Genomic DNA, 22,365 nt, shown 5'->3' on the forward strand with positions numbered 1-22,365 from the left:
GAGGGGCTGCCAGTTCCCCCTTGGAGGTTTCTGGCAAACCCAGGAGCATAATTTGGTGGAGAGGTGGGACAACAGCTGGGTCGGCCAGACCAGGGGAACGCAGGGGTGAGGAAGGAGGGAGGGGTGCCCTGCCTCTTGTCCAGTTTGCTGTCAATGACGTCCTGGGTCTGGTTGGCTGAAGTGCGGGCTGAGAAGGTGAGGAAGTGGCTGACGTACTCCAGTGCCAGGTTCTTAAGGAGCTTGTCAGAGATGGTGAGTGTCTTCCCCGTGCCTGTCGGCCCAATGCACAGCACCTGGCAGAGCAGGGATGGCACAGAAGGAGCACGCAGTGGGCCTGGTGCACAGGAGGAGCTACCCCTGCATCAGTGTGGGAGGCTGGTCAAACCCCAGTGTAGGCCTTGGGGACGATGGAGGCAGGGCCTGGGGGTGCTCACAGGCTTCTTGTTGGTGAGCAGCATGTCCAGCAAATGGGACATCTGCACGGTGTCCATGGTGGGCACAATGATGTTGCAGTAGTTGGTGTCTGGTACCATGGTGAATGGAGCTGAGGAGTCCATCCACTTCACCCAGGCAACCTGGAATCACAGGTGGCTCGGCGGTGGGCCTGGAACCCCTTCCTGCCCCACTCCCGGCTGCGGCCCCATGGCCAAGTGCAGAAGGGCCAGGAGCTGCACAGCTAGGCTTTGGCAAGAGGGTCCAGGGGCAGGGTTGCTTCCGGTGGAAACAGAAAGTCCTGTGCCCTGCTTTCTGCATGGGGAGGGTAACTCCCAGCACAAACAGCCAAGAATGGGGACTGAGCACAACTGCATAGGAGGGCTCTCCCTGCCCAGTTTGGGGGCTCCCTAAGGACTGCCAGGCCCTGAGTCTCTGCAGAAAGGAGACGCTCCGAGAATTGAACAGCCCAGAATGCAAAGGTGTTTGCTGTTTAGTTTCAGGCTACCCAAGAAATGTGGGGGCCAGAACCATGGGCGCTGGTATCAGCTGGAAGCTGAGAGGCCACTGGGTCCAGTCTTCCCATCACCATCCCTGCCTGCACAAATCCCTTCACTCACAGCAGCCCTGACCCAGCTTGCAGACGTCCCCTGATGGGGGGATCACTACGGCCAGCCAAACCAATGCATCCCACTGGGCACAGTCCTAACTGTTAGACCCAAATGCGCCCTGGGAGCCCCCAGCAGGACCCTGCACAGTAATGGACAGGTCTCTACAGACACCTTTCCACCTCTGTCCTCCTGGGCTGGGGTCTTGACCTTGGGATGAGGGTGGGCTCCTGGAGCCCTTGCTAGCTGATAGCAGCGATGAGGACACTAAAGCAGGCTTCAAGAGCTTGCCCCCCACCCCTGGGGAGCCCAGTCTTGGGGAAAATGGGGCTTTTAAGTGGAACTGAGGTGGGCAGTCCCTGGGCTCCGCATCAATGTGGAAGAGGCAGTGTGTATGGCTGGAAAGGGAGGTACTGGAACGTCTCCCCTCTCAGCCCAGCCCTAGGTTCAAGTACAGTTCTGCCACATCTGGAAAACAAGCACAACAGTAACCACTCTACAGGGCCATGAGGATTCATGGGATGATGTAAATAACCCCCGCCTGAGACCTGGTGGCCGTCAATGTGACCGCTCCCTGTGTGGCCATAATTCATTGTGGGAACAGCAGCCACCCTCCCTGTGCAGTCTCTGGGGAGGGCCTGCGGCCACCTGCTTGTATTCCTCCTCTTCATCCTCATTGTCATTGGTGCCACTGATGCCCGCATCCTCCAGCCTGTAATCGAACACCAGCCCCTCTTCTGGGAAGAGCAGAGTCAGCTGCCAGGAACCAGGAGGAGAAGCAGGCTGTGAGGCCCAGCAGGGCTGAGGCTCCTGGTCCCTGGGGGCTGCCAGCTCTCACCTGTTCGTTCTCCATCTTGAGCCTTAGCCAGTGGCTAAAGCTGGTGCGGCCATTGCTGTCCCCAGTAGCACCCACACTCCAGATCAGGGAGAAGATGAACCAGGGCTCAATCAACTCTGCGACGCGACTCAGCTTTTCAGAGGGTATTTTCTTGAGGCCCTGGGGATGAAGGGAACAGTATCAGGCTGAGACAGGAACAGTATCAAGCGGCCTGAGGAAGTGGAGCAGGGGCATGTCTTGACCTCTGCCACACAGCTTTGTTTCTCTACAGCCAATTGGACAGGTGGTCTCGTGACCCATGTTGCACCAATCCAATTCTCTCTTTCAGGCCCCAGAGAGCAAGGAGAACAGTGTGGGGAGAGGGACCAGTACCTCTCTAGGCAGAAAGGGCTTGAAGAAGCAGTCCAGCAGCTTGAGGAGGCTCATGGTCAGGTTGCAGTTGGTTGAGGCGATCACCTCCTTCACTGAGGACCGAACGAAGGAGATGGATTCCTGCAGGGAGCAGGCACCCGGTTCTCATGGCTGGCAGCCACAGTGCCCTGCTGCCCTGCCGGGGTCAGGCATACCCATGGCCTCACTCACCTCCAGGAAGCTGACAAAGAGGGCCTTGAAATGCTCCTCGTAGGGCTTCAGCAAGGGGGGCAGCTTTTTCAGCCAGCACTCGATGAAAGGCATGAGCCCCAGGATGCTGGGCTCCAGGTACACCATGCCACAGCGGGAGACTGTAGCTGGTGAAGCCACCGCCAGGTCTTGTACCTCGAACATCATGGTCATTGCCTGGTGCCAAGACGAACCACATGAGTGGGCTGGCTGCCAGTCCCCAGGCCTGGAGAAAGGGCTGCAGGGCTGCAGGGAGGGGCTGCACATCCTGTAAGTGGGTGATGTGGGCAGGCTGTGGGGCAGGGGCAGTGCTGGGTGGGATGCAGGAACGCTGGGTCCTTAGCTGATAATAGGCTCTCCTTGGAGCCCTGAGGAGGACCCCAAGCCAGGAGATTCCTGGAGCTCCCTGACCAGACTGGGGTGAGGGCATTTTGGGGTCCCTGGAGGCCTGGGGACATCTGATGGGAACTGTGTATTTTGCTCCAGAGCACCCCCCAACCCCTGTGCACATAGACACAGGTCCACATTGACTGCCAGCTATTTGCTTTTAGAAGGATTCAAGAGCTGAACTCAGTGTAGACCTGTGAGTTGCTCTTGTGCCCAGGCCATATCCCTCTTTCTCTGACAACTGCCCCTCACACACCAGGCAGGTCCCCATGGTGGTCTGTGCCAGGCATCTCCCAGACCCCGGGCACACTGCCAGGACCAGATGCATACCTGACCCCACCTGACCCTACTGAGGCAACATGACTGAAAGTGGGCCTGGGAGGCAAGAGGCAGCATCAACTGGGTAGCAGTGGGACAGGCATCCTGGTGGACTCAGAACACAACAGAAAGAGGGTCTGTATAAAGGGTGCTCTGAACAACTGTGGGACACCCTGAGGTGTGGGAGCTCAGGCCAGGGAGGGGCATTAGGAGCTGAGCCTAAGCTCCTGCTAGCAGGAGGGCTCTTGCTGAGTCACGGTGACAGCCTGAGATGCACCCATGGCCTTGAAAGGGGTGAGGGGGCAGAGTTTGGCCAGCATGGTGCAGCCTCCAGGCCCACCCAGCCTTGGAGGAGAGTGGGCAGGTGGACAGGTGGGTGCACCTCTGTGAGCTTGATGATCTCCCCAGAGCTGAGGCACAGCTTCTTGTTGTCATCCAGCACCGTGTTCATGTTCTCAATCCAGACGGCGTCCACCGGCCCATCGAACATGTACCACTTCTTGTTGGTGTCGGAGGCGATGGCCCCGGCCCGGATGAGCGAGGAGAAAATCCCGTCTGTCCTGTAGCGCCAGGGAGGAGAGGGCTGGAGACATCAGGGAGGCTGTGCTTTGAGCACAGCTGGCTCCCAGGGAAGCCTGGCCCCCAGGTGGGCGGGCTCTGCTTTACATTTTCCTTCAATCTCTTTGTCCTTTTAAAAAGTATAATAGGAAAAGTGGGAATTTTTGGTGTCACATGGTGTAATGAAGACATGTGCTTATGTACCCGCCCTGCTGAAGCCCCATTAAAGGTGAAATCCCAACAGGAAAAAGGGACAGGGGAGGAGGCAACAGCAGAGATGGAGGCAGCACAGCTCTGGAAGACAATGGACAGGGATGGAGGAGGGTAAATGACAGAGCAGAGAAAGCAGCGTGGTGAGAAGTGGCCAGGTCCTGCTTCAGAACCCAGGGGCCTCAGACCTCAGAGGCAGCACACACCAGGGAAGGGGCTGGTAGGGCTGACAAAGATGCTGTGCTTGGTCCAGCCTTAGGCTCTGGAACTTTCTCCTAGGTGTCCATATATGCACATCCTTGTAAAATCCAGTTTCAGCAAAGAACCCTGCTAAGTCAGTTTAGCCAGAACCCTTGATATCTGATCACTCTTGAGGCTCCTTCCCTACACCACCCCCAGGTGATGTCTGGTTACCCTGAGGCCTGCCTTCAGTTGGAATCCTGTTAGGTTGGTTCAGCCAGAATCCCCCTCACCACTGATGTTTCCTCTGGATTTTCCACCCACTGATGCTCACCCTGCCCCTTGACTATAGATTCCCACTGACCCATGCTGTATTCAGAGCCTGGTCTCTCCCCTTAACTACAAGGCCCCAGTGCAGTGGTCTCTGTGCCTGCCATGCTCCTGAATACATTCTTCCTCAGCATGCTTTAACAAGTATCATTGAGGGCCGGGTGTGGTGGCTCACACCTGTAATTCCAGCACTTTGGGAAGCCGAGGTGGGCAGATCACCTGGGGTAGGGAGTTGGAGGCCAGCCTGACCAACATGGTGAAATCCTGTCTCTACTAAAAATACAAAATTAGCCGGGCGTGGTGGCATATGCCTATAATCCCAGCTACTCGGGAGGCTGAGGCAGAATTGCTTGAACCCAGGAGGCGGAGGTTGCAGTGAGCCGAGATGGTGCCATTGCACTTCAGCCTGGGCAACAAGAGCGAAACTGAGTCTCAAAAAAAAAAAAAAAAAAAGTTTCATTGAATAATTTTTTTTTTTAACAGGGGACCTTTTTCTGGTCTGACCCCCAGCCCCCCCGCCTACCTACATAAGAAACTGGAGTGGATATGGGGGAGAATCTTCATCAGAAATGGGGGAAGCAGTACAGGTTCATGTTGTGGAAGGTGGGCGACTGTCCCTTCCCAGTGACCATCCCCTACAGGGCTCCCAGAACACTGGAGCCAAGCAGACACCCCCAGCAGAGAACTGGAGACTCTTGTCTGGAGAAACAGAATAGCCTTAGAGAAAGGCCCCTCAGGTTCTGATGTCTCAGCAGTCTCCATCCAGCTGCCCTTCTCCCATCTCAGTGCACTTCCCCTAAAATGCACACCCCGGCCTGGGAGTGGGGGCCCAGAGAGGGCTCACCAGCTTCTCTCATGTCATAACAATGGCCAGATACTGCAGAGGCACTGAGCGTGTTAAGTCATTCTTGCCTTACCATAAGCATGGTGCCATTATTGTCCCCCACTTTACAGACGAGGGAACCATGGCCTGGGGGGTGAGGAGAATCACTCAGCAAGGAAGTAGAATGGAGAATAGAATCCCAGACGCTGGACTGCAGAACCTGGCCTTCCACTGGGCTAATTGAGGGAGGGGTGTCTGCAGCCAACAGCCTCCAGAGGTCTGGGAGCAGGGCATCACTGGTGGGACTTGGGGGTCACTCACCACTCGTGGGTGAGGAGGTCAAACTCCCCGTACAGCTGGCCCATCGTGATGGACTTGGGGTTGAGCACGTAGTAGTTGACAGCCTCGTACATGCCACCACTGATGGATGGCTGCCCTTTCAGTGACGTCATGGCAGCTGCCAGGACTCTGTAACACTGGGAGACGGACCGCCTGAGAGTGAGGCTCCCAGAGAGCAGGGCTGGAGTGGGCTGGGGACCACGGGGCGGGGAGGGGTATTCTATGCCAAGGGGCACAAATGGAGGCCAACCCCTGTTGAAGCCGCACCCCCTGCAGGCCCACTGTCTGGACACTGGCTGCCAAGCTTGGCTCTGCTTACAGTACTCTTGCCAGAGCCTGTGGGCCCGACGAGCATGAGGCCGTGTCGCACCACCGTGGTCTCGTAGAGCTGGATGCACTTGGTCAGGAAGCCTGGGGGACATGGCATGGGGCCCAAGGGTCAGAGCATGGGCTTGGGTCCTGGCCACACCACTAGCTTGTGTGACCTTGGGTGAGTCACTGCACTCCCTGAGCCCCAATTTCCTCATCTATAAAATGAGGACGGTGGTAGCACCTACATCATAGGCAAGGGCAGGTGAAGCCTAAGCACAGAACTTGGCACAGAGTAGAAACTCTGTAAATGCCAGCCATTCTTTCCACTGTGACCACCATTCCTTCACAGCCATTGGTCAGGTGGTCAGCCTTCACCAGCTTGCTCAGTGTCAGCTGTCACAGGCCCCAACTTCAGCCCTGGCCTGCTGAGAGCACCACCTCAATTAAGTGCTGACTCCTATGAGCAAACTTCTTAGAGACAAGATCCTAGGGTCAGTCAGGAGCTATAGAGACAGCTGCCAGCAGGCAGAGACCAGGTCCACGGGGTAGGGAATAAATGCCTCCCTTTGGCCCAAGAAGGGTGGTCTCTGCCAAAGGGATAGGGCCCAATTAGCCAGGGATGGCGAAGGTGACCTAAGGCTGTGAGGGAGAGAAGAGTTTGAGGCTTCATTCAACAAGCCTGCTGGGGTCGGGGGTGCAGGAGGTGACCAGAGGAGGAAGCATTAGAGCCGCATGTGGAATTGAAGCACAATGGAAGGCACCTGGGAGAGGCCTTGCAGGGCTGAGCAGGAGCACATCAACTGCCCAGGGCCCCAAGGAGGGCCCTGAGTGGCCAGGGTGACCGGCCATGGTTTCCCAGAGGAGCTCCCCCTGCAGCCCCACCAAAGGACCTGCTGGAGGGGGTGGCCGGCTAGGGATGAACTGAGACCCTCATCCTACTATGAAGAGTGAAGGTTTGGGATGAGAGGGAGTCTATTTGAGGGCAGTGTGTCCCACAGCCCTCCCAGACACGTGGTGGCCTTTGCAACAAGTCAGTGAAGGAAGGACCCAAATGTTCTTTTTTAGCGCGATGACGCCAGGGGTGTCACTCAACAAGGAACATGGGCAAGTCCCGCTAGTGGGGTGGAGCCAAGAGGCCTCTGGAAGAGGTGAGTAGTGGCTGTGGTGAAGTGGCCTGGGGTGCAAAGAACATGGCCTTGAAGCTCCAGTCACACCCCAGTGAGGTCCAGGCCCTGATGAAGCAAGGCCCAAGAGAAGCCTGGGGCTCTCAGCCCACACGGGAAGGAGGGCCTGGGAAGGGGACAATGCCTGCTTCCCCACCACCAGGAAGGTTTTGGTGGAGACTGGGCCAGGACATCTGCCCTACCCCTGGATTGCTCGGCTGAGAGCCTGGGCCTGCAGCACACTTGGCCAGGTGTGAGGGCCCCAGGGGCTGGACTGTCCTGTCTCTGTCTCCCTGACCTGGACTCCAAGGTGGCCAGGGCCAGCCCTTCAACGAACACTCAGGGCCCAAGGCTCACCCTCCACGTCCTTGAGGTTGCTATTCCTGCAGGCCTCGCGGATGGCCTCGTCCAGGATGCCATAGTCCGTGTCCTCCTCCTTGATGGTGGGAAACAGGTCGGACACGATCCCAGAGAAGAGCTTGAGGTCCTCCTGCAGGAACTTGGGTACATTCACGTCACGGATGGCCCGGAGGCAGATCAGCTCCTGCAGCAGGTGCCAGCCGAGCCTTCAGGGCGGTGGGCCAGCTGCCCTCCAGCTGCCCAGGAGCCCTCCCAGAGTTCCACTCCTGGAGCACTGCTGGGTGGAGCTCACCTCATTCATGCTGGGGTTTTCTCGCTTGAGGTTCCCAGCAGCCGAGATCACAGTCTTCACGGCTCTCATCCCGAAGTCATAGTGATCCTGTCACCATACAGAAGGAGGCATGGGATGGGTGAGCACTGTCCCTCTCCGAGGCTTCTGCCTGGAACACGCTGCCTCCCACCTGGCAGCTGGCCAATTCTCATCACCAGCTCACAGCACTTCCCTTGCAGGCTGCTGGGACCACCTACATGCCCAGCCTGGGCAGATGCCCCTTCTTTGGGCTCACCAGACACCCTGTACTTTACTGTCCCGATAGCCCCCTCCTTTATCTGATACCCATCCTGCATCCTTTGATCACTGTCCCAGCACATGGCCAGGGGCAGGAAGGCACTCTAGCTGTGCTGGAAAAGCGAATGAAGGAGTTTCCCATCTGTGCAACAATCAACTTGGCCTTGATGGCCCTTGAGCTTCCTTCTAACATTCTCCCATAACATCTCTCCAGACCCATCTTTTTGGCCACACCACAGTGGTTTTTTCCCTAGCCTGTTTCTCTTCATTACACAGTAAGTGTGTTGGAAATAGTTAAATTAATCATTCTGCCCCACGGTGCCCAACCAAGAGGGCTCCATATAGACCCAATCCATAGACTAGCATATGGTCCAGAAATCTTGGACTTGGAGCCGCATGAAGAGGCTGGGCTTGACTTTGGGTCATTTCTACTTGGGAAGGGTTGAGTGCATTTCCAAAACCATGTGGGATAGTTGCTCTGATTGGGGGTGCGGAGCATTTTGGAAAGAAGGGTGTGTGGGAGCGCCGGCACCTAGGAGTGCACCGTGATGAACTGCCGCTGCTTTTCCTGGTAACAGGCTGCATCTTTTCTAGCTCATAGATTTTGGTGGACTGCATCTGGCCAAAGATAATACTGATTACCCCTGACCACAGTCATTGGTGTTCATGGATGAACAGGTGACCCAGAGAAGGCCCATTAGGGTGACACCAGGGATATTTTTCTGAAATCATGATGGAAAACAAAGTTGCTAGCATGTCAGCCCAGAGGTGGGACTCGTCTCTGCTGCTGCAAAGTGGGGGCCTGCCTGGGAACCAAGCTGAACAGGAAAGCTCATCCACCAGCACTGGTGCCTGGGCCGCCCCATCTGTCCTTAGAATCTGGGCTCAGCACACTGAGTGGAAGGATGGTGGTGCTGGGAGGCTCGGAGGGCCTGGTGTCCTGTTCTGGTCCCCACGAGGCCCAAGTGCACTTGCTTCCCAGCCTGGGGTTCTGAAGCTCTTGGTGCCCTAATGATCGAGGCTCTTGCACCTGAACTAGCCAGATGGGCGTCTGTTCCTGGCTCCTGCTCCAGCGCTGCTGTGTACTGCATGAGCCTGGCCAGACCTTTAGCTACCTAGGACCTCAATGCCCTCAACTGACAAATGGGCATGTAACTCCTATCTCCAAGGATTGCTGGGAGCAGCCCACAAGGTAATGCCTGTAAAGCACTGGGCATAGAGCCTGGCCCTCAGCAGGTGCCCTGGAGGCTGGGAGCAGGCAGAAGTTCTCAGACCCTGGAACCCCATCAGGGCAGGACCGCACCTGGGAGCTGAGCTGCTCAGAAGACAGCTTGAAGGTGGTTGTGATCTTCTTAGCCAGCACACTGGCCTCATTAAAGCCAAAGGAATAGAGGGAGATCTCAGCGATCATGGCGTAATCTGGAACCATCATGGCCACGGGTCGGAAGAGCGCCTGGGGCACACGGTGCACATGTGAATAGCAGACAGAGCTCACTCCCAGAGCACCCTCAGCTTCACCCGGCCCTCCTCCCCAATGCGCTGGGACTCTCTGCTGCACCAAGCCTGCCACAGCTGAGGCTTCCACTCCCCTGAGGCTGGCAGCTCTGCCATTGGAGTGGATCCTTTGTGTTGATCCAAACCTGCCCCCACATGACTCCCAGGAGATGCCCCTCTTGGCTCCTGTTTTCCTATTTCTCCTGAAGGCCCAGGGTGAACCGGTCTCATAAGATTCCCCCTCCACACCACATCCCTAGGCAGCCTGACTTCTCCCATGAGAAGCACCCTGAGAACAAGTTTGAGGCCCTGAGGCCTCCCCTCCATGGCTAGGGGACTGCCACAGGGAATCACAGTCCCTGGAGTCCAAGCAATTGTGTCCTTGCATAAGTGACTTAGCCTCTCTGAACTCAGGCCAGAGCTCTGGTGCTTCCTGGGCCACTCTGGGCCTGCACTTGCCTTCAGATTGTCAGGCAGCTCCGTGCGGCCAGCGTAGCCTGGGTTCATGGTGATAAACACCGCGCAGGATGGCACCAGTGGGATCTCCACACCCTCAAACATGAAGCGTTCCACCTGCAGCAGGGAGAGGCTGACTTGCCTGGGACTAGGGTGCCCAGCCTTGTCCCCTCCTCTGAGTGGACCCCTTGTCCCCTGGTGATGCCCCTGTCCTGGCTGTAGCTGGTAGGCCAGGCCTGGACCCCTGACCATGGGTTGGACCCTCTCTCAGGATCTGGCCTGAAACCTCAGGCCCCAGTGGCTGGCTGCCCATGGCCTCCCAACTCTTGGCTTCAGGCCCTTGGAGGTCTCCACATCTCCTGCTTCCCACTCACTCCACCCTCAATTCCCCAGCCCCAAGCAAGCTCAGCCTGACTAGGGGAGTTGAGGAGGAGGTAACTGCCAGCCTCTCAGCTCTTGTCTCCAGAACAAGGTTCCTGGCCGCCCTGCACGTGGCTAGAGAGAGGACTAATGCCTGGGGCTTTCCATAAAGGTCAGGATGTAACGAGGAGGGGACTCCTTCATCCCCCGCAGCTTGGCCTGGGAGCTGCCCACAGACTGGGGTGAGGGTGTGCCCCCTGGGACAAGAGAGGCTGGACCCAGGGCGGACCCTAGCGCCTGGCTTCTCAGCCTGCAATGGGGAGCAGTATGGTGGCACGAGTGTGGCAGATCCAAGGGAGTAGAGCGGCGCCCCCAGGCTCACCCGCTGCTGCTGCGCCTTCTGGATGGTGGTGATCTGCTGCGCCACCACAGACAGCACCTCAATGTCGATGCGATTGAACTCGTCGAAGCAGGCCCAGGCCCCGGCACTGAGTGAGGCCAGAACATCGGATGGGGCACATGTGTTCAGAGCCCAACCTGGGCACCTCCCTCTGAGGGCCCCCTCCAACTCCACTCAGGAGGAAGCCCTCAGGGACAATCTCCATCAGCTCAGTCTTCAACCCACTGCCACTCCCCACCCCACTGCCCCCGGGACCAAGCCCTGATGCCTATTAATCCCTTCTGTCCCCTCCACCATCCTTTGAGGCCCCTCTCAGGCAATGTCCTCACCTAGTCCTCCCCAAGGAGAGTTTGGCTGTTCTACCCCATCCTGTGCCACCCTCAGGCCCAGCCTCACCTGGCCAGCCCCTTAAAGAACTTGCCCATGGCCATGAAGTCAAGCTGGTCAGAGCAGTTGAACACAACGGTCTGTATGGCCAAGGCCTTGCCCAGGTCTTTGGTGGTCTCAGTTTTGCCTGTGCCCGCTGGGCCAGCTGGGGCACCCCCAAACTTGAGGTGCAGGGCCCCGGTCAGTGTCAGGTAGCACCTGCAGGAGAGCGAGGAGGTGGGCTCGGGCTGCACATAGCCTAGACACTCCCCCTTTCCTTGAAATTTCCTGTGGGCTTGGGCCTCTAGCCCCGTTCCCCTCTGGGGGGCCTGGGTGTGCCCAGCCCGGCTCCAGGGTCAGGACTGGAGCCTGTGGACACCTGCCCAGCGTGTTCCTTGTCCCACTTCACTGCCCTGCCCAACTTTGCCCAGGGACCCCTGGGGATGGCCAACATGTGGCCACACTTGACTTCCCTCACTCAAAACACAGCTTGAAAATCCAGCTGGTGCTAGACACAGGCAGCAAGATGACGTGACTGACTGAGGTAGGAGAGAACTATTAGAAAAGGGCTCACCCATGATGTCTCTCAGCTCAGTTCCTTTGGCACATTAAAGGAGGAATTGACGGATAAAAACAGGAAAGTGCATACCCATTAGATGCTCACTGAGTGCCACACGTGTGCTGAGAGCTCTACATGTGTCAGCTCATGAAGTTCTCATTACCACCCTGAGGAGGCCTCAGAGGAAACTCAGGCACAGAGGGGTCAAGTCACCTGCCCGAAGTCATTCTGCTTGTGACGGGCAGAACTGAGATCTGAGCCCAAAGCCCTTGGTCTTAACCCTGCTCTGCTCTGATGGACTAGATCACCCCAGAGTGGCCATGGTCCCTGGACTCCTGGGCCAGAGAGAACTGGAGGGAGGGTGGGAGGAGCAAGAAGGGAACGCTCACCTGTCGGTGAGGGGCGTGATCACCAGCCTCCCACTGTTGCCCAGGTACTCGTAGCCATAGATGAACTCAGCATTCACAGCACGGATATACAGGTCATTATTTGTCCAGTAGTACCTGGTGGTGCAGGGAGATGGGGGCCTGGCTATGGAGCTGTGGGCCACTGGGCAGGATATATAGTCAAGGAGAGAGAGTTTTTTTGGGACTGAGGGCATCAAGGCACACATGCCCAGCTTGTCCCAGAGCCTCGAGGACAGGGACCAGCTTATTGCTAACTGACTTTCCTCTTTTCCCCTGCCCCTTCCTGGCAGCTGCTCTGGCCCTGGGGGCACCCCCCACATCCTCACCTCAGCTGTGAGATCCACTCGAAGTCATTCACGCTGACCACGTTCTCCTGGATTAGCTTGCTCACCACATCCTTGGCGTGGACCTCAATGACGATTAGTGCTGACAGCACTGCCCGCTGCATACGGGACAGCTTCCCTCGCACCAGGGCCACCAGATCACTGAGCTGCAGGAGTGGGGGGCACTGTCAAAATCAGGGTACCACGAGGAGGCTCACCCTCCCCTTTCATAGAGGGTGGGCTTCCACCACGAACGGTCCCTCTATCCCGGGGGGCTCTGATGGTCTGAGTTGGGAGGGAAGCAGGGACCAGGCTGGGGGAGGAAGGAAGTAGAATGGAGGCACATGCCTGGTGTCTGCCTCCCTGCAGCATGTGGTGCTGTCTGAGCCCTCAATGCCGGGAGGGGGAGCCTGGCAAGGTGCCGGAGCACAGGGCAAGGGGTACCTGCGGTACTGTGCAGGAGGGACCAGGCGCATGGCTCCCTCACTGACCCTTGGGGAGGCGGCATCGCCTCAGGCCCATCCTTCCTGTGGGTGGCTGGTTGTAAGACACTTCAAGGGTGTCTGACCTCTCCTTTAGACCCAACCCTGGGCCTCTTCCAGGCTCAATATAGGAAAAAGCTCCTGGACTGGACTGGGACTGGGCCCTCCTGTGCCATGTTGGGGGTGGAGGGGGACAGACAGGGGTCCTCTTGACTCCAACCTGCTGGCAGAGCTGGGGGAACAGCCGGCTTCTGAGGTCGCCGGCCTCCAGAGCCTCTGCCACCTCCATGGTCCAGTAGGTCTGGCACCCAGCGATGGTCACCTGGCCAGGCCAGTTCAGAACCCACTGGGTCCTGAGCATCTGGGAAGACAACATGGGCAGGCTGACCTGGACAGCTGCAGCCCCAATCCCGTTCTCTCTTCTTCCTCTGAATGCTGTCTATGCTCTGGCCTTTCAGACTTGACTCCAGTTGTTGATGCCACCAGTCCCTCTAGAGCAGGGAAGCCCTTATGCTCTGGGCTTCTCGGGGTGGCAGAGACATCTCTGAACTGACTCTGCAGGCTGGGGAGTCACCTAGAGCCCAGCTGCAGGTCACGGTCATAGGGCTGAGAGAAAGACTACAGGAGAGGGCCCAGCCTGGAGCCTGGCACCCAGTGAGTGCTGGGAACGGAATAGCCGTCCCGATGATCATTAGGAGTGAGTCTCACTTTATGGAGTGTGTACAGAAAGGAAAGACTTCAGAGTCCCTCCTGAGCCCCCAGGGCCCTCATGGCTGCAGCCTGAGGACGAGGCCGGCTGGAGCAGGAAAGCACTGAGAGGAAACAGAGGGGCACAGGGGCGGAAGACTGTATGGGCTGCGGGAGGCTCACCGTGGGGTAGGCCCTGATGGCCCTCTCAATGATGTCGTGCACACTGGCCTTCATGCTGCGCTCTACCTCCTGCAGCCAGTCCTCCACGTTGCTAGAGGGGTAGATGGAGAAGGACAACTGCACCTCCTCCCCCTCGGCCGAGTACATGTGCGTGATCTCCAGGTCCTCCTGGAACAGCAGCTGCGAGCAGTGGGGGAGCAGAAGTGGGGTCACCTCTGGTATGCCCAGATGCCCTGGCCACCACAGCCCCAGCGCTGAGCCTGCCCGGTGCCCTCCACCTCAGGAAGAGAGCCCTGACTTCGCGTCCCCCCGAGAGTCTATCTTGGCTGGGCCTTCCCAGGCTGGATGGCCTGCCTTCTCCCCAGCAGTGTTCAGGCCCCAGCCCAGGCCTGGCATGAAGCAGGTTTTGGGGAAGGAGGCTGACTGCCCTGCATGTCCCCAGCCTCCCAAATAGATAAGGGAAGACAAAGCAGGTCACAGGCCTCTGGCCTCATGGGTTTTGCAGTGTGCTGGGGAGACAGGGAGCCCCTGGTGAGTTGGAAATCCAGGGCTCCCAGCCCTGAACTGGAGATTCTGCAGTTGACCTTCCTCCCACAGGCCCCGGGGGTGTCTCCAAAGACCAGGAATGTCATTTGCCACGTTTCCTGCTAAAAGAGCTCATCACAAAAGGAGAGAGGTTCTCCCTGGGAAGATGCCCCATGCTCCTGGCCCTGAGCCCCGGGCCCTGCTGCCCACCCGGGCGATGTTCTCGAAGCACTTGCGCAGGTGTGGCTGGACGGCCGTGGGGTCCTTTGTCTGTGACAAGATCTCTAGTAGTTCGTCATCTGACAGGAAGTAGAATCTGCCAGGGGAACAGGGGTGAGGAATCGGGTCGTGCAGGCTCCCTGGGCCCCAGCTGCCCCAGCACTACGGACATCCCCGCACCCTAGCCTGAGCAGGGCCCTGGACGCCTCAGCCTCATGGGCAGGCAGTGGTGGAGTGGGCATGGGCCAAGTGGCGCCCACCTGGGGAAGGCACTCCGCTTGGTCTCCAGATACTCGCTGAGGCCCTTCTGCACCAGGTCCAGAATCTTGTTGCAGTCTCGCAGGCTGTCCAGCATCCTCAGGTCGGAACACACATTGATCACCTGCAGGACCCAGGCCATGCACAGAAACGGGCGGTGAGCATGGTCCAGGTAGCAAGGCAGGCTCGTCCCAGAGCACCCTCACCAGCCAGAGCCCCTCAGCAGGGACTGGGGAGGAAGATGCAGAAAAATTCTGCCTGAGCCAGTGGCTACATCCATCAGCCCCACAGAAAAAATTCTATGGTCAAACAAGTTAGAGTTAAACAAAGCTAAAGAGTTTGCTTTGCTGCAGGACTTGTCAGGGCTTCTAAAATGCTAATATGGGCCGGGCACGGTGGCTTACGCCTGTAATCCCAGTGTTTTGGGAGGCTGAGGCGGGTGGATTACCTGAGGTCAGGAGTTCAAGACCAGCCTGACCAACATGGTGAAACCCCGACTCTACTAAAAAAAAAAAGAAAAAAATCAGCTGGGCATGGTGGCACATGCCTGTAGTCCTAGCTACTCGGGAGGCTGAGGCAGGAGAATGGTGTGAACCCGGGAGGCGGAGCTTGCAGTGAGCCGAGATTGTGCCACTGCACTCCAGCCTGGATGACAGAGCGAGACTCTGTCTAAAAAAAAAAAAGAAGAACAAATCCTCAGTAAGCCAGCTACCAGCTTTTTCTGTGTAGGGAGGGAAGAGACTAGGAAACTACGTGACCAGGGCCCTTGGGCATCCCAGCTGCCCCTCCCACCCCCGTTGAGCTTGCCTCCCGGTTCTCATAGGCATTCTTCATGATCTTCTTCCAGATCCGCTCCATGGTCTGGTAGCGCTTGCTCTCCACAGGCAGCTGCCGGTTGATGTCCTCAGAGCTAAAGATGGGCTCCAGGTAGAGCCAGGACCGCTGACAGTTCAGCCATTCCTCCAGAACCTCCTGGGGAGGGGAGGGGCAGGGAGGGGTGTGATATGGACTGTCAGGGTCCAAGCTGGGGTTTGTCCCCATGACTGAGACATTTCACCCCACCAGCATGTTGGGTAGAGCACTGGACACCAGAGCCAGTGTCTACAGGGAGATTTCTAGATGGTGCTGTCATCTGTGATACTCCAGGGAACAAAGAGGATACAGGGATGCCTGCCCTCCAGAGAAGTCCCACATCCCCACAGGACACCCAAGCCTCCAAAGGAGCTGGGGGAGCTGCTCTTCCAAAGGAAGGAACACACCCACGCCAGCAAAGCCTGCAGTGATAGGAAAGACTTGGAGCCTGGGAGACAAACCAGCCTCCTTCCTGGAAGGACTTCTGGGTCCATGACCCCAGGATTCTCTGAGATCCAATGGGTCTTGAGTGTGAGAGTCCTAAAATACTCTCTGAAACATGAGTCCAAGGGTGAGACATCTTCAAAATGAGCCATTTCCCCCTTCTGCCTCCAAAATCCCAATTCAGGATGTATCTCTTGTCTTCTCGCATCAGCGCAAACTCACACACTCATCCATTTCTTCCTCATGGGATGGGGGTCACAGTCAGCAGTGTCAGCACTGTGCCAGGCCCTGGTGGGCACTAGGGGAAATAGAAGGGAACGTGGCCTGGTCCCTTCCCTCGAGGGGCCCACAGCCCACTAGGGAGCCAGTTCTGCCTCTGAATCATGGACCCAGCATGTGTAGTGGACTCTGTAAGAGGCACTGACAATGGCCTTGGTGGGAACCCCTTGAAGGAGGGTGAGGGAGATTTGGCAAGGCTGCTTGGTGCTGGGCCTTGGAGGAGATGGAAGGCGGGCATCGAACTCCAGGTCGAGTGGACAGCGTGAGCAGAGGGAGACCTGGGACAGTGCTGACCAGCTCAGGCCTCTCTGGGTGGTCCAGGCACACAGAGGAGCCCTCCTCACTTGCTTCTGGCCTTCACCGGAGGTCTCTGAACAGCTCCCAGGGAGGCCAGGGGAAAGGGATATCACAGTCACACCTGCAGGCTGGCCCTGGGACTGCCCTCCAGGGCTCTGTGGGCAGCCCTTGCCTCTGGCCTTGAGAGCCCAAGACAAGCACAGTCCCTGGTGGCCCAGTCCCCTCAACCAAGGTAGCTCCAAATGAGACGAGAATGGAAGCTCAGGACAGGGTTGGAAAGGGTACTGAGGTGCTCTGGGGCCTTGTGATATCTGGCCCAGAAAGTGTCAGTACTGGAGATCCTGGTTGTACCAAGCTCAGGCAGCCCTGGGGAGGCCGGCTGGCAGTTCTCAGGCCCATCCTCAGCCACATTTTGGGACCAAAATACTGCCCCTACACACCCTTATCTGCCTCATTCAGTAGCTGAACCTCATGGATGGAGAGCCCATCCTAGTTGCCCCCCTCTGAATGCACTGGGGCGGGGTCCGCCAGAGAGCCAGGGCTGTGTGAATAGGGGCAAGGCACTGCGACGCTTTGAACCCCACCCGGAGACCATCAGTGACACCTGTGGGCCGGGCTCTCTGAATTGGGGGAGCAATAAGGGAAGGACTGGGGGGAGGGCCGACCTGGGTCAGCTTCAGTTTGTTCTCCCAGGAGTTGATGCGCTGCTCAAAGGGCTTCTTGTAGGGTGAAAATGACATGCTCTGGGTCATGACGATGTGGTCGTCCAGCAGCTGCGAGGCCTCGTCCGGGCTCTTCAGGATGTAGGTGTCTGTCGCCTTGTAGGGCAGTACATTGAACAGGATGGTCGACCACTCCTTCTCCATCTTGTCCAGTGCCTGGGGTGGGGGACAAGCCAGGCTGAGTCCCAGGAGGAGCTGGTCCTGATGCTGTCTGACCAGCCCTGCCCAGGGAAGCAGCAGACAGTACCTGGCCATGACCTCCACATGGCCCCTCTGACAAATACTCTCGGCTTGTTTGGCAACAAGTCCCATGTGAGCCCTTGTCTGAATTCAGGGCCAATTCACTCTTTTTTTTTTTTTTTTTTCCTGAGGTGGAGTCTCGCTCTGTCACCTAGGCTGGAGTGCAGTGGCACAATCTTGGTTCACAGCAACCTTTGCCTCCCAGATTCAAGCAATTCTCCTGCCTCAGCCTCGTGAGTAGCTGGGATTACAGGTGTGCGCCACCATGCCCAGATAGTTTTTGGGTTTTTATTAGAGACAGAGTTTCACTATGTTAGCCAGGCTGGTCTCGAACTCCTGACCTCAAGTGATCCACCGCCTTGGCCTCCCAAAGTGCTGGGATTATAGGCATGAGCCACTGTGTTCAGCCCATTTCACTCTTAGACATGTGCTGCATGTGGTTGTACATACATGTTGGGAGGCAGCTAAGATTAGCAGGAGTGTGGGCGCTGGTCTCACCTCCGGCATTTACTGTGTCACCCTGGCCAGTTGCTGAACTTTTCTGAGCCTTAATTGATGTATGTTTGTTTTGTTTTGTTTTGTTTTGAGACAGGGTCTCAGTCTGTCTCCCTGGCTGGAGTGCAGTGGCATAATCACTGCTCACTGCAGCCTTGGCCTCCCAAGAAGCTGGGACCACAAGTATGTGCCACCATGCCTGGCTAATATCTTAATTTTCTGTAGAGATGGGGGTCTCCCTATGTACCTAGGCTGGTCTCAAACTCCTGGGCTCAAGTGATCCTTCCTCCTCAGCCTCCCAAAGTGTTGGGATTTACAGGCATGTGTCACTGCACCCGGCCTGACTCAATCTGTTAAATTGAGGCTAATGCTATCAGCTCCTTCCCGGGGCTCTTGAGAGGAGTAACTGAAGAATAATAGCAATGGTGGACACTGTCAAGAACTCTATGTGCATTATTAACTCACTTAATAGAATGCATCTCAATCCCTGGGCCTCATGGCCCCAGGGATGGGGCTTATTACTGTCATCCTCCCAAGTGGCTGTGGTTGCCAGAGCAGGAGGCCAGGCTGTCTGGCAGGGCCTGGCTGGGGTGGTTGGGCCCACTGGTGGCTGCCCACCTGCTCGATGGCGTACTCCTTGCCAGCCACCTCGGCCACCTTGCTGATGCTCTCGATATGGTCCTGCAGGTTCATCTCGAGGCAGCGAGCAAAGGTCAGGTTGGCCTTGGGCCTGACGTTGATGTTGATCTGGTTGGACAGTGTCTCCCAGTGCCGGTTCCGCATGCCAGGGTTGCGCAGTCCCTGGATCAGCGGGATGTATGGTTTGAACTCCTCGATGCGGGCCCGGATGTCCAAGGCCACTTCCTGGCAGGCTGCCGGGTAGGACAGAAAGGCATGAGAGGCAGGCGGCAGAGGCAGGGAGGAGGAGATCAGCCGGCTTGTCTCCCTACCTGGCATGTCCTTGAACTGCTTCACGCACTTGTGCATGGTCTTGAAGGCTTCAACCACGTTCTTCTCCAGCTGCTCGGCATCAATGGCAGAGAGGGGGTCATTCATCCAGCTCTCCGACCAGCGCAGCCAGTCAGAGGCTGTGGTCCAAAGGTCCAGGTAGGGCTGGAACTCCTTCACCATCCTGGAGAGCTTGTCATACTGCAGGGACAGGAGGGCAGGGATGGGGCTGTCCTGGGACACTCCCCAGTCTCTCTCCATGCTGCCCCTTCTTGGGCCAGGTCCTCTCCCTCTCCCTTACTCCTGGCTGCTGTCCCTGACCCTGCCGCCACACACCTGGGCCTGGTCTCCCTTCTTCTCTTCCCACCCGAGATCTGGGCTCTGAGCTGTTGCACCAGGCCTGGGCTGACCTGGTACCAGGCCCCCTGCCTGGTACCAGGGGCCTCCTCAACCTGAGGGCCAGGGTTGGGCTATCTCCACTCTGCAGCCTGCTGGGTCCTGCCCCCAAATGCCAGAGCCCTGCCCCCTGGCAGCTGCATCTACATGAGATGCTTCCTCAAGCCTGGAGGGATGGGGGAAGGGTGCCTGCAGGAGGCCTACATTGGTGATGGGCAAGCCGAAGATGCGCTCGCGGTTGTTGTAGAGCATGGCCAGCTGCTGGCAGTCCTTCAGCTGCTTCTTAACGCGCCGCACCTCGTTGGCGATCTCGTGTGCTCGCGAAATCTCCACGTGGATGGAAAAGCCAGCTACCACCAGCTGCAGGCCAAGGAGCAATGAATGGGTCAGATGCCCCTGCAGCCCTACTTGTGTCCACGCCTTCCCATGCAAACCCAGGGAACCAGAGGTCCCAGGACATCCACTCCTCTCAGTTCTAAGGAGGTTGTTCTCCTGGAGTGAGCAGGTTCCTCACAGAAAGGCCAGGGGAGACCCAGTGCCCTGACACTGTGCCCACTGCCCAGTGGGCTGCCAAGGACACAACAGAAGAGCTGGGAGCTTTACTACTCTGAATCTTTCTGGAGCTTGCTGCCTAGGCATCTCTTTGGCCTTTGGGTTCATTCTTTCAGCCATTTATTCATTCATCCATCTGCTCGCCCATCACATGTTGACTCAGCACCTCCTGAATGCAAGAAGTGAGGCCAGGCCCTGGAGAACTGTGTGTGCGTGTGGTGGGGGGTGTGTCCAGCACCAAGCCTGCAGCTGTGCCCCACCTGCAGCCCTTCCAGCTTCTCTTGGAAGTTGTTCTGATCCATGATCTGGATTTTGCGGAACTTCTCCTCATCCTCCACATGCTGCTGCTGCACCAGCTCTATCTGCCCAAGGATCTTAGAAGGCCAGTTGCTGGCAATCCATCTGGCCGGGATGGGGGTGGGGATTGGGAGAAATATCGCGGCTGAAGTGGTGGAGTGGCAAGGCCAGGCAGGGGCATCCCACCAGGCACCCAGGCAGCCAGAGAGAAGGGGGATCAGGGGAAATCCAGGCAGCTGTGGAGGCCCCTTAGGGTCGGACAGCTGGGAAGTGCAGGTGAGCTGGGAGGCACTACTGCCACCATCAGGGAGGCTGCCCTGCCCACTGGGAGCTGCAGTCTGCATCCAGTGAGATGCAGACCCAAGGTGCCCAGTGCAGTGATGGGGACCAAGGGGAAGTGAGAAGAGTGAGGCTGAGTTCCCCTCTTAAGCCTCAAGGGCCAGAGGGGCCTTTCCTCAGAGGAGGCAAAGCCACAGTTTCTAGCCAGGGCCCTCAGGCCAGCTGCCTTCAGGTCAGACCAACTCCCTTTGCCCAGCTGATATAGGGGATCTGTGGGATGTGGGGATTCCATCTGCAGCCGGCCTAGGGATGCTGACCCTGGGGGAGCTCCCCCTGAGCATCCGGGTGCCCTGTCTGCCAGTGTCTCCCTCTCCTGGGCAGGGCCCTGACGGTCCTGACTCCACCAACACCTGTGAGGCAGCAATGGGTGTGGGGTCTCTGGCGGCCTCAGTATGGCTTGGTTGGAAAAGGGCACCTAAGGCTGTTTCCCACAGGCTTTTGACTTGGGTGGGGACAAATGCCCCTCTCCAGGGACTGCCCACCAGGCTGAGCTTTGCCTCTCTCGGTGCTCCCAAGAACCCCAAAGGGCACCAGCCACAAACAGGAAACCCTAGGTCCACAGTAAAATACGTGTGTCAGGCTGGGCGCGGTGGCTCACGCCTGTAATCCTAGCAGTTTGGGAGGGCAAGGCAGGTGGATCACCTGAGGTCAGGAATTCAAGACCGGCCTGGCCAACATGATGAAACCCCGTCTCTACTGAAAATACAAAAATTAGCCGGGCTTGGTGGTGGGCACCTGTAATCCCAGCTACTCAGGAGGCTGAGGCAGGGAGAATCACTTGAACCCGGGAGGCAGAGGTCACAATGAGCTGAGATTGTGCCACTGCACTCCAGCCTGGGTGACAGAGCAAAACCCTGTCTCAAAAAATAAACAAGCAAAATGTGTGCCAGGCCACTGACAGGACAGAGACAGGGTTGGGGAGCCACTGAGGCCAAGAGGCCCAAATGAATTCCCTCTGCCCCACTGGCCACCTGGCCCTGGCTGCTCTCGGCCCATGTGTGGAGCCCTGGCCTCTGGAATCTCAGTGGGGCGTTTCTGGGGAGACTGTACAGACTGGCAGCCGGGGCATTTGGGAGCCTCTGCAGCTCAGCAGCTCCCCTCACGTTCCAACCCGCACCTGGCATGGGGGTCAAGCTCCCACTCACTTGTCATTGAAGTCATCTGAGCTGAGGTTGTAGAGGAATTCATCCATGACCTGGTAGTCATCCATGACCTTCACAATCCGCTCCTGCACAGACAGGTGGTAATGAGACTGCACGGGTGCCAGGGAGGGGTGGGTAATCGGAACCTGGCTCCCCAGAGAGACAGGTGCTAGAGAGGGGCTGCTCTCTTTCTGATCGGGAGGCCTGGGCCGGGAGAGGAGGCCCAGGGTGCAAGGGCAGCATCAGGCTCAGGGTTCCAACAGCCATGGCCACCACACCTCCAGCTTCCATCCCCCGACCCCCAGACAGCAGAGCTCTGAAGCCCCGGCTCACAACCCCCTAAACCCCATCGGTCCTCTGTCCAACTACCTCACCCTCAGCCTCCCGGGTCCTGACCTCCCAGTCCGTGCCTGACCCAGCCCTCGGACTCTTAACACCAGCCCTGTGCCTCCCTGGCCCCAGTGCCCGTATGTCTGCCTCACCTCCAGGCCCACCAGCCTCTCCGGGATGCCCTTCATCCACTCTCGCAGCTCAGCCAACTCCTCAATGCTATTGGGTTTCTCATAGATCTTGCGGCTGATGCTGCGGAACTCATCGCAGATCTGGCAGTGGGAGGA

At 57.7% G+C, this 22,365-nt stretch overlaps 1 protein-coding gene across 1 annotated transcript in view; it reads right to left on the reverse strand.

Moving 5' to 3' along the window:
• Positions 1–22,365, reverse strand: part of DNAH1 (dynein axonemal heavy chain 1) — an 85,014-nt gene that overhangs the window by 27,804 nt on the left and 34,845 nt on the right. Inside the window, exons 16-44 of the mRNA XM_025375515.1 lie at positions 22,231–22,350; positions 21,752–21,834; positions 20,231–20,372; positions 19,623–19,778; positions 19,025–19,223; positions 18,693–18,946; positions 17,283–17,495; positions 15,553–15,717; positions 14,748–14,869; positions 14,479–14,584; positions 13,744–13,923; positions 13,094–13,234; positions 12,395–12,558; positions 12,051–12,164; positions 11,133–11,321; positions 10,719–10,824; positions 9,980–10,093; positions 9,330–9,479; positions 7,751–7,837; positions 7,456–7,642; positions 5,943–6,034; positions 5,606–5,760; positions 3,566–3,743; positions 2,461–2,655; positions 2,251–2,370; positions 1,879–2,037; positions 1,689–1,796; positions 435–575; positions 133–293 (exon numbers count right to left, since the gene is read on the reverse strand). Of these exons, the coding sequence (XP_025231300.1) occupies positions 133–293; positions 435–575; positions 1,689–1,796; positions 1,879–2,037; positions 2,251–2,370; positions 2,461–2,655; positions 3,566–3,743; positions 5,606–5,760; positions 5,943–6,034; positions 7,456–7,642; positions 7,751–7,837; positions 9,330–9,479; positions 9,980–10,093; positions 10,719–10,824; positions 11,133–11,321; positions 12,051–12,164; positions 12,395–12,558; positions 13,094–13,234; positions 13,744–13,923; positions 14,479–14,584; positions 14,748–14,869; positions 15,553–15,717; positions 17,283–17,495; positions 18,693–18,946; positions 19,025–19,223; positions 19,623–19,778; positions 20,231–20,372; positions 21,752–21,834; positions 22,231–22,350 (4,301 nt within the window). The remainder of the gene's footprint in view (positions 1–132; positions 294–434; positions 576–1,688; positions 1,797–1,878; positions 2,038–2,250; positions 2,371–2,460; positions 2,656–3,565; positions 3,744–5,605; positions 5,761–5,942; positions 6,035–7,455; positions 7,643–7,750; positions 7,838–9,329; positions 9,480–9,979; positions 10,094–10,718; positions 10,825–11,132; positions 11,322–12,050; positions 12,165–12,394; positions 12,559–13,093; positions 13,235–13,743; positions 13,924–14,478; positions 14,585–14,747; positions 14,870–15,552; positions 15,718–17,282; positions 17,496–18,692; positions 18,947–19,024; positions 19,224–19,622; positions 19,779–20,230; positions 20,373–21,751; positions 21,835–22,230; positions 22,351–22,365) is intronic.

Source organism: Theropithecus gelada, chromosome 2, assembly GCF_003255815.1.
Source record: "Theropithecus gelada isolate Dixy chromosome 2, Tgel_1.0, whole genome shotgun sequence".
Lineage (NCBI taxonomy): Eukaryota > Metazoa > Chordata > Mammalia > Primates > Cercopithecidae > Theropithecus > Theropithecus gelada.